The sequence below is a fragment of the Sciurus vulgaris genome, assembly GCF_902686455.1.
Source record: "Sciurus vulgaris genome assembly, chromosome: 4".
Classification (NCBI taxonomy): Eukaryota; Metazoa; Chordata; class Mammalia; order Rodentia; family Sciuridae; genus Sciurus; species Sciurus vulgaris.
In genome coordinates this window covers 25,136,960-25,151,127 of record NC_136464.1, presented here as the reverse complement: position 1 = coordinate 25,151,127, position 14,168 = coordinate 25,136,960, and the positions used below count along the sequence as shown (strand labels likewise).

Genomic DNA, 14,168 nt, shown 5'->3' with positions numbered 1-14,168 from the left:
CCTTCTCTAAAATAGTCCCTGTTTTATGCCACAAAGCTACTGTTAGCAAATACAAGAAGATAGAGATACTACCTTGTACTGTATCAGATCATAATGGATTGAAATTAGAAATAAATGACAGAATAAAAAACAGAAACTTCTCCAACACCTGGAGATTAAATAATACACTGTTATATGATGAATGGATAACAGAAGACATCAGGAGGGAAATAAAAAAATTCTTAGAAGTAAACAAGAACAAAGACACATCATATCAAAATCTCTGGGACACTATGAAAGCAGTACTTAGAGAAAGATTTTTTCATGGAGCGCATTCAACAAAAGAAGTAGAAATCAACAAATAAACAACTTAACATGACAGCTCAAAGCCCTAGAAAAAGAAGAGCAGACCAACACCAAAAGTAGTAGAAGACAATTATGGCATTTGCAGGCAAATGGATGAAATTGGAGAATATCATGCTAAGTGAGATAAGCCAATCTCAAAAAGCCAAAGGAAGAATGATATCGCTAATAAGTGGATGATGACACATAATGGGGGGAGGGAAGGGTTAGTGTTAGGGTTAGAGTTAGGGTTAGGGAGGGGGGCAAGTATGGAGGAAGGAAGGACTGTATAGAGGGAAAAGAGGGGTGGGAGGGTGGGGGGGAAGGGAAAAAATAACAGAATGAATCAAACAACATTACTTTATGTAAATTTATGATTACACAAATGGTATGCCTTTACGCCATGTACAAACAGAGAAGCAACATGTATCCCATTTGTTTACAATAAAAAAAAATACATTATAAAAAAAAAAAGTAGTAGAAGACAGGGAATAGTTAAAATCAGAGCCGAAATCAACAAAATTGAAACAAAAGAAACAATCAGAAAAATTAACAAAATAAATAGTTGGTTCTTTGAAAAAATAAACAAAATTGATAAACCCTTAGCCACACTAACAAAGAGAAAGAGGGAGAAAACTCAAATTACTAAAATTCGGAATGAACAAGGAAATATCACAACAGACACGAGTGAAATACAAAACATAATTAGAAGCTATTTTGAAAATCTATACTCCAACAAAACAGAAAACCTCGAAGACATCAACAAGTTTCTAGAGACATATGAATTACCTAAACTGAACGAGGAGGACATACACAACTTAAATAAATCAATTTCAAGTACTGAAATAGAAGAGGTCTTCAAAAGCCTACCAACAAAGAAAAGTCTGGGACCAGATGGGTTCTCAGCCGAGTTCTACAAAACCTTTAAAGAAGAGCTCATTCCAATACTCCTCAAAGTATTCCATGAAATAGAAGAGGAGGGAACCCTCCCAAACTCATTCTATGAAGCCAATATCACACTGATACCTAAACCAGACAGAGACACATTGAGGAAAGGAAATTTCAGACCAATATCCTTAATGAACATCGACGCAAAAATTCTCTACAAAATTTTAGCAAATCGCATACAAAAATATATTAAAAAGATAGTGCACCACGATCAAGTGGGTTTTATCCCAGAGATGCAAGGTTGGTTCAACATCCAGAAATCAATAAATGTCATTCACCATATCAACAGACTTAAAGTTAAGAATCACATAATTATTTCAATAGATGCAGAAAAAGCATTCAATAAAATACAGCATCCCTTCATGTTCAAAACACTAGAAAAAATTGGGGTAGTGGGAACATTCCTGAAGTTGTAAAGGCCATCTACGCTAAGCCCATGGCCAATATCATTCTAAATGGTGAAAAACTGGAAGCATTCCCCCTAAAAACTGGAACAAGGCAGGGATGCCCTCTTTCACCACTTCTATTCAACATTGACCTTGAGACTCTAGCCAGAGCAATTAGACAAACCAAAGAAATTAAAGGGATACGAATTGGAAAAGAAGAACTCAAACTATCCCTGGTCGCTGATGACATGATTATATATTTAGAGGAACCTGGAAATTCCACCAGAAAACTTAGAACTCATAAGTGAATTCAGTAAAGTAGCAGGTTATAAGATCAATGCTCATAAATCCAATGCATTTTTATACATAAGTGATGAATCTTCAGAAAGAGAAATTAGGAAAACTACCCCACTCACAATAGCATCGAAAAAAATAAAATACTTGGGAATCAATCTCACAAAAGAGGTGAAAGACTGCTACAATGAGAACTACAGAACACTAAAGAAAGAAATTAAAGAACACCTTAGAAGATGGAAAGATCTCCCATGTTCTTGGATAGGCAGAATTAATATTGTCAAAATGGCCATACTACCAAAAGTGCTATACAGATTCAATGCAATTCCAATTAAAATCCCAATGATGTACCTTACAGAAATAGAGCAAGCAATTATGAAATTCATCTGGAAGAATAAAAAACCCAGAATAGCTAAAGTAATCCTCAGTAGAAAGAGCGAAGCAGGGGGTATCGCAATACCAGATCTTCAACTCTATTACAAAGCAATAGTAACAAAAACGGCATGGTATTGGTACCAAAATAGACAGGTAGATCAATGGTACAGAATAGAGGACATGGACACAAACCCAAATAAATACAATTTTCTCATAGTAGACAAAGGTGCGAAAAATATGCAGTGGAGAAAAGATACCCTCTTCAACAAATGGTGCTGGGAAAACTGGAAAACCATATGCAACAGAATGAAATTAAACCCCTATATCTCACCCTGCACAAAACTCAACTCAAAATGGATCAAGGACCTCGGAATCAGACCAAATCAGACCAGAAGAAAAAGTAGGTCCAAATCTTCAACTTGTTGGCTTAGGATCAGACTTCCTTAACAGGACTCCCATAGCCCAAGAAATAAAAGCAAGAATCAACAACTGGGATAGATTCAAACTAAATAGCTTTCTCTCAGCAAAGGAAAACATCAGTAATGGGAAGAGAGAGCCTACAGAGAGGGAGAATATCTTTGCCACTCATACTTCAGATAGAGCGCTAATTTCCAGAATCTATAAAGAACTCAAAAAACTCTACACCAAGAATACAAATAATCCAATCAACAAATGGGCTAAGGAAATGAACAGACACTTCACAGAAGAAGATGTACAAGCAATCAACAGATATATGAAAAAATGTTCAACATCTTTAGTAATAAGAGAAATGCAAATCAAAACTACCCTAAGATTCCATCTCACCCCAATTAGAATGGCGATTATCAAGAACACAAGCAACAATAGGTGTTTACGAGGATGGGGAAAAAGGTACACTCATACATTGCTGGTGGGGCTGCAAATTAGTGCAGCCCCTCTGGAAAGCAGTGTGGAGATTCCTTAGAAAACTTGGAATGGACCCTCCATTTGACCCAGCTATCCCACTCCTTGGCCTATACCCAAAGGACTTGAAATCAGCATACTACAGAGATACAGCCACATCAATGTTCATAGCTTCTCAATTCACAATAGCCAGACTGTGGAACCAACCTAGATGCCCTTCAGTTGATGAATGGATAAAGAAACTGTGGCATATATATATATATATATATGAATATTACTCCACCATGAAGAATGATAAAATTATGACATTTGCAGGCAAGTGGATGAAATTGGAGAATATCATGCTAAGTGAGATAAGCCAATCTCAAAAAACTGAAGGATGAATGATCTCGCTGATAAGCGGATGAGGTCATATAATGGGGGATAGGAGGGGTTAGCGTTAGGGTTAGGGTTAGGGTTAGGGATAAGGAGGGTGGTAAGAGTGGAGGAAGGAAGGACTGTATAGAGGGAAAAGAGGGGTGGCAGGGGTGGGGGGGGAGGGAAAAAAATAACAGAATGAATCAAACAACATTGCCCTATGTAAATTTATGATTACACAAATGGTATGCCTTGACTTCATGTACAAACAGAGAAACGACGTGTATCCCATTTGTTTAAATAATAAAAAAAAAAAATCAAACTGGGGGGAAAAAGTTCGTGTTGGTTTAGTTTGTGTCAGAAAGCATTTTCCAACATAACATGAACATAGAACAGACTTTGTACCTTGCTTTGACCCTTATCTGACACTCCTGGGAATGGAACTTGGTTCTCCTAGTATCCTGAGTATCGGCCCCCATGTGATAAAGGCAGGCCTGACCTTATAAGCTAGAGTTTAACTCTGGAACAGATATGATGCTGTGATTGTATTGCCTGGTAGATTAACAAGGTGTTATAGAGACCTCTGGAAATTTAACCCTTCTTGCTGGGGGCTGGTTTGGGGAGAGGTGAGGTCATGAAGACAGAGCCTTCCTGAAGAGGATTACACTCCCCCGCCTTTTTTTTTTTTTTTTTTTTTTTTTTTTTGGTACCGGGGATTGAACCCAAGGGCACTTAACTCACATACCCAGCCCTTCTTATTTTTCTATTTGAGACAGGGTCTCACTAAGTTGCAGAAGGCTTCACCGAGTTGCTGAGACTGGCTTTGAAGTTGTGATCCTCCTGCCTTAGCCTCCGGAGCCTCTGGGATTACAGGCATGCGCCACTGTGCCCAGCAATTGTTACCCTTATTAAAGAAATTCCAGAAAGCTAGTTCATTCCTTCCACCAGGAGAGGACACAGGGAGAAGGCACCATCTATGAATCAGGAAGCAGGCCCTCACCAGACACAGAAACTGCCAGTGTGTTGATCTCAGACTTTCTACTCCCCAGAACTGGGAGAAATAGATGTCTGTGGTTTATAAGCCATCCAGTCTGTGGTATTTTGTTACAACAGTCTGAATGGACTGCGACAGGAACCAGCTTCCTTCGTCTTCCTGCTGGTTCTGTTATTAGGGAATAATACGAAACTTGTCTGCATGCTCACAATCTGTTTGAAAAAATCGGCTTTCATGTCTAACCTCTCCGAAGCTCTCTTTCTTTAAAGTGAGAACCAACCAGTGTGAGTGTCCCAGGGGTTTTCGTGGGGAATAGATGACTGACCCATGTGAAATCTCCTTCTCTGCTGAAGCTGGTGGTGAGCAGAGCAGTGGGCTGCCCTATGCCTTTGCTGGTGGACCCCAGATGTCCCCCAGGCCCCCAGCCTGTGACTACAGCATGAGGTCACTCTCTTCTTCCTTTGAAATGTATTTTTTGAGATTCTCATTTTTTTTATTATACAAATAATACATGAGTCCACTGTGCTCTCTTTAAACATTAGAATGTAAAGGTGAATTCTCCTTGGACGTAGTTCCTTCCAGGGGTTAAATCAGGGTCCAGTCGAAGCGTCATATCTGTTCCAAAGTTTAACTTATAAAGTCACACCTGCTTTTATTACATGGGGATGGCAATCAGGATACTGTGATAACAAAGTTCCATTCCAAGGAGTGTCAGATAGGGGTCAAAGTGAGGTAGAACATAAGCCTGATTTTGTTCCAATAAAATGTTATGTATTTATTTTGGTAACCTGCTGTCACCAGGGTGCATCTGCCTCTCTGTTCATCTTATAGCTCCCTCTTGTTTTGGCCAGCTCTGCTCACGTTCGCCTGTGCTGGTGCCCAGCCTCAAGGAGAATCTCCTCACCAGAGAGTCATCTCTGGTCTCCTTTCAGCATCTGCCCTGTCCTCCTCTGCTCTCCTAACCCCTGCTCTCTTGTCGCTCTCCTCCAACATAGACTCCTAAATAGACATTTTCATGAATATCGAGATGTGCAAAAAATAAAGGGGAATGGAAGTGTGGGGGAGCGACACTGCCTGCCCTAAGTCTCAGTGCCACCTCAGTCTATCAAAAACGCCCCACCACCTATTACAGAAGTCTCAGGCTTCCCCACCATGCTGGAAGATGCCTAAGACAGGAGACATTTCATGCCCAGCAGAAATCAAGGGATAAAGACTTACTGGATAACTAATCCAGTGAGCAAATGCTACTGCCCATAGGGCCCAGGAAGTTAGTGCAAATGAATAAAATGTCTTGAATGTGCACTTCTAGGTTAGGGCATTGCAAACTCTTTCTATAAAGAACCAGACAGTAAATATTTCAAGTTTTGCAGTCTAAATGTGATTCCTGTAAGAATACAATTCTGGTGTTGTAGAACAAAAGCACACATAGACAATATGTAAGCAAATAAGCATGGCTATGTTCCAATAAAACTTTATTTGTAAAAACAAATGGAGAGCCATACTTGGCTTATGGGCCATAATTTACTGGTCCCTGTTTGATGTGTGGAAGCCACTGAGACCTTCTAAAAGAGTGAGCAACCACACACAATAGCCCATATAGAGACTACTGTCCTATGGGAACACAGGTCCAGAGTTGACTGTGTTGAAGAGAAGCCAGATAGATAAATTTTTTTCTGAAATTTCCCAATTTATAAAATATTTTGTGGTACAAAGAAAACATACTCTGGTTCAGAATTAGCCTAAAGATGATGACTTTTTAATCTCAGGCTTAAATAAATAAATACCATGTAATGGGACTTGTTAGATATTGTGCATACTCAGTGAATCTTGGAAAATATTTAGTATATATCATTATGTCCATTTTACAGAGGAGGAAATTGAAGCTCAGCCTCTCAAAGATCACACAGCTAGCAATCTGTGGGGCCTGGATTCAGGCCCAAGTCTGTTACTTTAAATGGCCTGTTCATTCCATTTCAGTGCTATTTTTAGCATTCACAGGTTGCACTTGTGAAAGACAAGTTAGTCTTCTGCTTTTGGAACTATCAGAACCTTTGCCCTTGTCTTCTCTCCCCAGGTGCTTTCTGGCCTGAATTGTAAGCAAACACATTTCTGTTGGTAAAGTCACTCAATTTGCTGTACTTTCTGACAACAGCCCCAGCAAGTTAATATGAAGATAAATCAAGTATGGGACATCTATACCACGGACTAGAAAGGAACAGCGTTTGATACACAGCAGTAGGGGTGAATTTCAAAGCAACTATGCTGCATGAAAGAAGGCAGACAGAATAGAATATATACTATATGATGCCTTGGTATGGAAATACTAGAATAAGCAAATAATCTCGAGTGATAGAAACACCTCAGTGGTTTCCTAGGGGCGAGGCAGACACAGGGATAAGGATATATACTGCAAGAACCAGTAAGGAGGGTCTTAAGGAGCACAAGAAAATTTGGGGGGTGGTGATGGATACATTTATTGTCTTGATTATGGTGACAGCTTCATGGGTGTGTACGTAATCAATATTGTATGCTTTATATATGAGCAGTTTGTTATACGTTGATTATATCTCAATAAAACTGTTCTGTAAAACTCTACATAAACTAAATACACATAGCTCTCTGAATCTTGATTCTTATATTTTTGTATAAGAAATGCTGATAAGTAAGGGTGTCCTCAGTCATTTCTGGAACATTTTGTCCTTTCCCTTAATAAGACAAATTTCCCCCTGAATGGTTTATGATGAAAGAGTGAATGCAGCCATGAAGTTGGCCATGTGAGATGAGCCAGCATGGACCAGAGGTGTGTCTAATCCACAGGCAATTTCTCTGAAGGTGGCAAATGCAGGATTCGTTCTACTCTCCCAGCGTGTAATTGTTCTAATGTCTCCACAATTACTTCAAATGGAGCTCTAATCAGAGACCATCTCAAACTCAGCATTAGCTGAAAACACGCTAACAGCTCAGCAGTATCATTTATGTTAAGAAAAGGTGAATATACCTATACACATTTATAAGAATATACTTTCACATACTTATATTCTTTACCTGACAGAGGAAATATTGCAGCATCTTAATAAAAAGAGAAAGTCAATCATTAAATTAATTCTCATATAGTTTTTGCTCTGCCTAATTTGATGCCTAAACATAACAAATATATCAGACCTCACGATCAGGATTTTTATTTATTCCATTTTTCCTTGTTTCAGATTCTCATGTGTATTTCCTCTGATAAAATCCAGAAGGAGAAGATTCAAATGTAATCCAGTGAAAGGAATTCTGCAGGATGCTGAAACTTACCAGAGGGCCAGTTCAAATTCTGGAAGAGAGGAGTAACTAGCCAAGTAGGTACCACAGTAACTGAAGGCAAGTAAAGTGTAGTCCAGAAGAATGTTGCCTAAAATAGAAAATCCATTACAAGGATTTGGTTGGCATGCTGGGATTAACTATGGTCTTACAGCTGTTTCCCTTTTCTAGCGATTCTCACATAATTCTAAAGCATTTAAACAACTGGAGTGAGAGATCCCCTGGCTGACTTCTAAGATTGCGAACAGAAAGCTAAGAGCAGAGTTAAGATGAATTTTTAAAAGATATTAGAATGAATTAAGACCAAAAGTCACTGTCTCTAGACTTCACTGCAGAACAGAGGATACTGCACCAAAAGTGTCCCAGCATGGTCTGAAATAACCCAAGAGCCATGAAGTATCCCATCAATCCACGAGACACTATAATTACACCAGTTATTCAAATTTTACCTTGAGGGGTAGTAACAATTCTAGCTTATTTCCATGTTCTGTTCTGAGGCCATATTCAGCCCCTCAGTCTTATATTTTCCAATTCTTGGAACTACAAAAATCTCTCTTCTGATTTGTATATCAAGTTAAAGAAATATTACTTGACTTTGAAAGACCTGGGCATGGTGGTGCACACCTGTAATCCCAGCAATTTGGGAGGCAGAGGCAGGAGGATCACAAGTTCAAGGCTAGCCTCAACAACTTAGTGAAATTAGAAAAAAATTTAATTAATTTTTAAAAATGTCTTAGTAATAATGTGTTTAAAATGTGCATCCTGGGGATGCTGGGAAAGGGCAGCGTCTGTCTCTGCTTCCCAGGATTGGGGTTCTGATTTCCTCTGCTTTATCTACTCTTCTTCAGGTGGTTTTGCAGGTACAAGTTTTGCCTGTGCTCTGGTCTGCCTTTATTTTCATGTCTCTATCGCTTAGTCTATGTATTTTTAATGATCCTATTTCCAACTTTTTTGTCCTTCTCATTTTACCTGACCATAATACAATCCTAAAATGTAACTTTGCCATTAATTGAACCTATTTAGCATAGTCTAATCAACAAAGAAAGCAACATGGACTTATGGAGCATCCAATGAGAAACTAAAAATATTTTTTTCTGTGGATGAGCCCTTAATAGAATGATTGCTATATAGGCATTTGCCTCTGATAATTGAAGAGTTTTAATTGTATGCATATTTTAAATGAAAGATATGATTTTTGAAGAAAATACCAAAAGAAAAAAAAAAAACCCTAAGGAGAAAAATATGTTCTCTGTGATCCTACCAGCAAATTTGGAAAATTGCTGATATTTTCCTCTATATATTCACTTATAAACTACAAACAAATACATGTTCTTTAAAAGTAGCTTTGGTTTTTGTAGCTATAATCTTGGCTCATATATATAATAAATACTCTAAAAATGGAATTTGGGTCATACATACGGTTGATTTCTATTGTTTTTTTTTTGTTCATATTATGTGAGCATTTTATCATTTTATTAATATTTCTTTAAAAATGTAATTCTTAATGCTGTGATAAAACCCTCTCGTCAGATGTTTTAACTTATTTAACCATATCCGTTATGCTGGGCATGTGGGTTGTTTTCCACCTTTGGCTATTATGCCAGTGCTTTAAACTCCTTTGCACAAATCTTTTACCATATTTCTGATTATTATATTTCCTTAAAATTGAACTCTATTTCTTGTAGACAGCATAAATAAATATTTCCCAGAAAGACTCTATCAGCTTATATTCCCACTTTTGGCAAACAAGAATGCCATCAATTTCACTGCACTCTGCCTAGCAATCTTACTCTTTAAAAAAATGTGACCTTGATTGGCATAAAAATAGTACCTTGATTTAAACTACACTTTTTAAAGTGAATATCGAGATGGGACTTTTTTTGATGCCTTTGGTCATTTGTAATCTTTTGTGGAGGCAAGTTCCTTTTTTTTTGCATAAATTCCCTGAAAATATTTGATCATATTTGTTCCAAATATTTTCATCTGCCAGTTGTCTTTTAATTTTGCATGGTATTTTTGATGTTTAAAAAGTTTTAAAATTTGTATGTAATTAAATATGTCAACTTTTTATTTTTAATTTTTATTTATTTATTTATTTTGCAGTGCTGGGGGGTTGAATCCAGGGACTTGTGCTTTCGAGGCAAGAACTCTACCAACTGAGTTATATCTCCAGTCCAAATCTTTTATTTTTAATTGTGTTTGTGTAGTTTTCCCCCCATTCTGAAATCATTTTGTGTTCTACCATATTTTCTTCTGCTTTTCAAATGGATTTGTTTATACTGAATGCTCATTTTCATGTGATAGATGCTTTAATATATAGCATAGCATAAGTATCTGACTTGACAGTTTTGTTCAAATATTGCTTTCTGAACATCATTGTTGAAGAATCCACATGCTTTTTTGTGAGTTTCTTTCACCATATACTTAGCTTCACAAGATCTTGCCTGCAGTCATCTTAATCCCTTTATAGCCCTGTACCAATAGCACGCTTCTAAGTACGACAGCACTGAGATGCTACTAAGACCCTCTGCCTTGCCACCACCCTCTTTCAGATTATACTCTTTTCTTTTCCCCACATTGACTTTGGATCATTGTACCCAAATACTCATTCAACTTACAAGGTTCCAGAACTAAGACCAGCCTTAAGCATGAACTTCCTGACCATGGTATGTTAAATGTGAGAATTGTTATGTGGAGGATCCAGGAGATGTGCAGCAGTTCAGTCTTGGTCAACTGTATCCATGAATAAGTCAAGAATAAGTCAAAGAGTAGGTAACATTGATGAACACTGTGTGTGTGTGTGTGTGTGTGTGTGTGTGTGTGTGTATGGGTGTGTGTGTTTCATCATTGCCACAACCTTAATATTAGATACTACCTCTATTCCTATTTCATGAATGAGACTTGTCCTTATAAATTATATAAACATCAATTCACCTGAATTTTCAATAAATCATTAGGAAAGAAAAAAAATCATTGCTCTGAAAAAGGACAGTCTTCTAGCCCAGTGCTTCTCAAAGATTCATGTGCATGTGATTCACCTGGGAAGACTTGTTAAAAATGCAGGTTCTGGGGCTGGGGATGTAGCTCAGTTGGTAAAGTGCTTGCCTCACAAGCACAAGGCCCTGGGTTCAAATTCCCAGAACCACAAAAAAAAAAAAAAAAAAAAAAAAAAAAAAAAAAAAAAAAAAAGCAGGTTCTGATTTGGTAGGTCTGGGTGGGAGCCAGTTTCTGCAGTTTTAAATGGATTTCTGGGTAGCACCAATATTGATGGCAAGCAGACCACATTTTGAATAGCAAGGTTTCAGCCCACTTAAGCATTTAGTGTTCAGTTTGGTTTCTTCTACTTAAAACAAAAAACTTCAAAATACAACTACCTTCATTTAGGAGAACTAGATTTGGTCACATATTATAACAAAAATCCTTTAGTTATGCACACAGGAAGTGTCCCCCAGGATACCTTTTAATTTGGTCCTTCTGGTCAATCCAGGAAAGTTGTATATGTAGATGTTGGGTTTTAGCTTCCGGTCAGAAAAAGCCACAACTTCATAAGGAATGTTAGTTGCCACGACGCCCACAATTCCATTAATACACTGGAGTACAGTCTTTTTCTTGGTTTCAATATTAATAAATATTACATAATTCCCACTAGGGTAGCAAATGGTGTCTTCGTTGATAAAATGAACATCCTGCTTAGGGAATCCTTGCACCCATCTTTGGGAAGAGATATGTCACCATCAATATAATACATTTCAAATAATTTTCCTCTCTTTAACAAAGCAAACAAAAACTTATCAAAATCTTTGAAACGCATCTATTTTCATTCCCTTCCTATCTAATAATCTTCAAGATTAAAAAAGAAATATGCATATCTGCTAGCTTTGAGAACAGTTCTCAAGAATCTTTTATAGATAATATTTTTCAGTTTAAAAAAAAAAAAAAAAAAACCCTCTCTGAATGAGCCTAAGAAAATCTCGGAATTTCTGGGGTCTTCTATACTTGGAAGAGAAAATGTGGAAACAACACAGAGGAAAAAGAGCTTGATTCTAATAGAAAACAAGGTGCATCCTGAGCCCTTCTTTTATAATCATTCGATTCTAAAACAAACTTTTAAAAAAAACTTGGGAGTAGTGCAGCATGCTTTGTGGTTTTAGGATAATTAGGAAAATTGCTTCTTTACATAGATGAAGAATATGCAGTCACAATTTAGACCTAAAAATACAGATAAGTGAAGAAAACAAGAAAGAGTGCAGTCGATGTAAATGAAAGGTTAGAACATAAAAGGAATTTACTTTTAAGTGAGGAGTGTATGGTAGGTATATGATAGAGTCTGAGATAAGAGAGATTCTATTTTTATTTAAATATTTAAGATACACTGTAAGACGCAGTGAAGGCAAGTGAAGGACGCTGGTTTCTCCTCAAGGAATAGGAGATTCAGCAGGGCTGACAGAGGATGCTGTATGGAACAGAGCGCAGGTAACAATGCAGGCGAGGAAGAAATACCACCTGCGTCTATGCAACGCTTTGTGCTTTTCAAGACCAGTTATTAGTGAAAAATCAATCCCAAGTTAGTGGATGAGAGAAAGCAGGAATTGACGTTGTCATTGGGGAGGGGGAATCGCCAACTACTGCAAGAACGGAATGGGGGCTGTCGGTGGGATGTGGGGCCAGGGGATATGTCTGAAAGGCCAGCGGAACCAGGTCACTGCAGGGAACACTGAGTCAAAGAAACGAAGCAGACATGAAGGGTAGTGCATAGCACAGTGTAAGAGCGCAAGAGTCGGAATCGCAGAAGAATGGGACGGGTGTGGGGGAGGCGGGATGCGGGAAGTCGCCAGGAGACTGGCATTGAATTAGGGGGAGGAGGAGCGGTCACCAAAGGTCACACAGGAGTGAGTCTGCGAGAAGGGCTGCGGGTGGCGGAGAAGAAGGCGAAGTAGCGGGGAGAACGTGTCTACAGAACGCCGGGAGCAGAGGCAGGGAGGGCACGTAGGTCAGGAGTTTCCACAAGACTAAGTTCGGTCCAGGGCAGTGGATGCCGCACCTCACCGACAGCGTCGCGTTGCTGGTGGCAGAGGCAGCGTAGGAAGTCTCCTCTCGCTCCCGGTTTTGCGCCATGGGTCTCAGCCCGGCGGTGGGCAGCAAGCGCCGGACTCGGCTGGAGTTTTTAACGGTTACTCTGTTGTGGGGGCTGTGAGGCCGAGAAACCTCCACTGTTTACACCCGTATCCAGGAGACCATCGCCCTGCGCCCATTGGCTCTGCCCTTTGCCGGGCTGTCTATGGAGCCAAGCGGATTGGTGGAAGTGCTTCTGCGTTTCTGCCAATGGGCGAGCGGCGAGCGAAGCGAAGGGCGGGCCCCTTGGAAAGGGTGCTGAAGTGGTTCGATCCCGGGCAAATAATTAACAATATTAATAAACGCCAAAACAGCTATTATTTTGAGTGCTGACCATGCCAAACTTTGTTTCGAGCGCCGTACAGGCAACATTTCATTGAGTCTTCATAGGCCCCATCAGTCCCATATTACCCACAAGGAAAGTGAGAAGTCATTCGCCCAAGGCTAAAAGCTGGGTGGGACTTAAGTCCAGGTCTAGACTAAATCCAGAGTGTCGAACCCTTAGCTGCTGCAAAACACTTTCAAATGTGCCCTCTGCTACCTCCTGGAAGTAGACAGCTTCAGGAAGTAACCTGATGAATTGGTCAGCAGCTTGTCATTGCTTCTCCTCATCTTTCCCTCTTCCACTCTTACCTCTCTCTGCCTCTCCTCCTGTCCTCTCCTTTTCCTTGCCCCTCCTCCTTTTTTTTTCTGTTCTCCTTTTCCTGTCTTGCCACCGCCAACTTAAAGAGCAAAGAGAGAAATGCTCCAAAGAAAATGAGATGTGTTTGAGAATAGCAGAGGACGGCAATGGCAATACACATGTCATAGTGAACCGTAGGCATATTCAAAGAGGGTGAGGCAAGGAGAAATCTTAAAGATAAAAATAAGGAGGGTCGCATTCGACATTTTGAAGCAATAATCCTTTACTCTTATGATTAATAACGAGAGCAGTGTGGTCTGAGGTTGAACAGACTGTTGATGGGCAGATGTCCTCGTAGTAGTACATTTTGCATAAGGGATGGCCTCTTGCAAAGTTGGACTTTGGTTAAGTTTTTTGTGCTAGTTGTTATCTGGCAATCATGTGAGTAAGAATGCTTTCTTCACCACCACCCCAGTCGCCTTTATTTTTTATTTATTTATTTTTTTGGTGAAGGTCGATACTAGTGGTTCTACTTTGACAAATTGCACATTTCTTTTTTTAAAATTGGTTCTGT

The 14,168-nt window shown here is 39.1% G+C and overlaps 1 protein-coding gene across 3 annotated transcripts in view; it reads right to left on the bottom strand.

The window, feature by feature from the left end:
• CFAP43 (cilia and flagella associated protein 43) overlaps window positions 1–13,079 on the bottom strand; it is a 94,764-nt gene extending 81,685 nt beyond the window's left edge. For 2 of the 3 annotated variants that reach the window (XM_079136310.1, XM_079136311.1), the window contains exons 1-3: window positions 12,902–13,079; window positions 11,318–11,571; window positions 7,855–7,951 (exon numbers count right to left, since the gene is read on the bottom strand). In XM_079136310.1, the coding sequence (XP_078992436.1) occupies window positions 7,855–7,951; window positions 11,318–11,571; window positions 12,902–12,975 (425 nt within the window). In that variant the 5' untranslated portion in view covers window positions 12,976–13,079. The remainder of the gene's footprint in view (window positions 1–7,854; window positions 7,952–11,317; window positions 11,572–12,901) is intronic. The other variant, XM_079136312.1, reaches the window with a different exon arrangement.
• Between the last annotated feature and the right edge of the window lie 1,089 nt (window positions 13,080–14,168).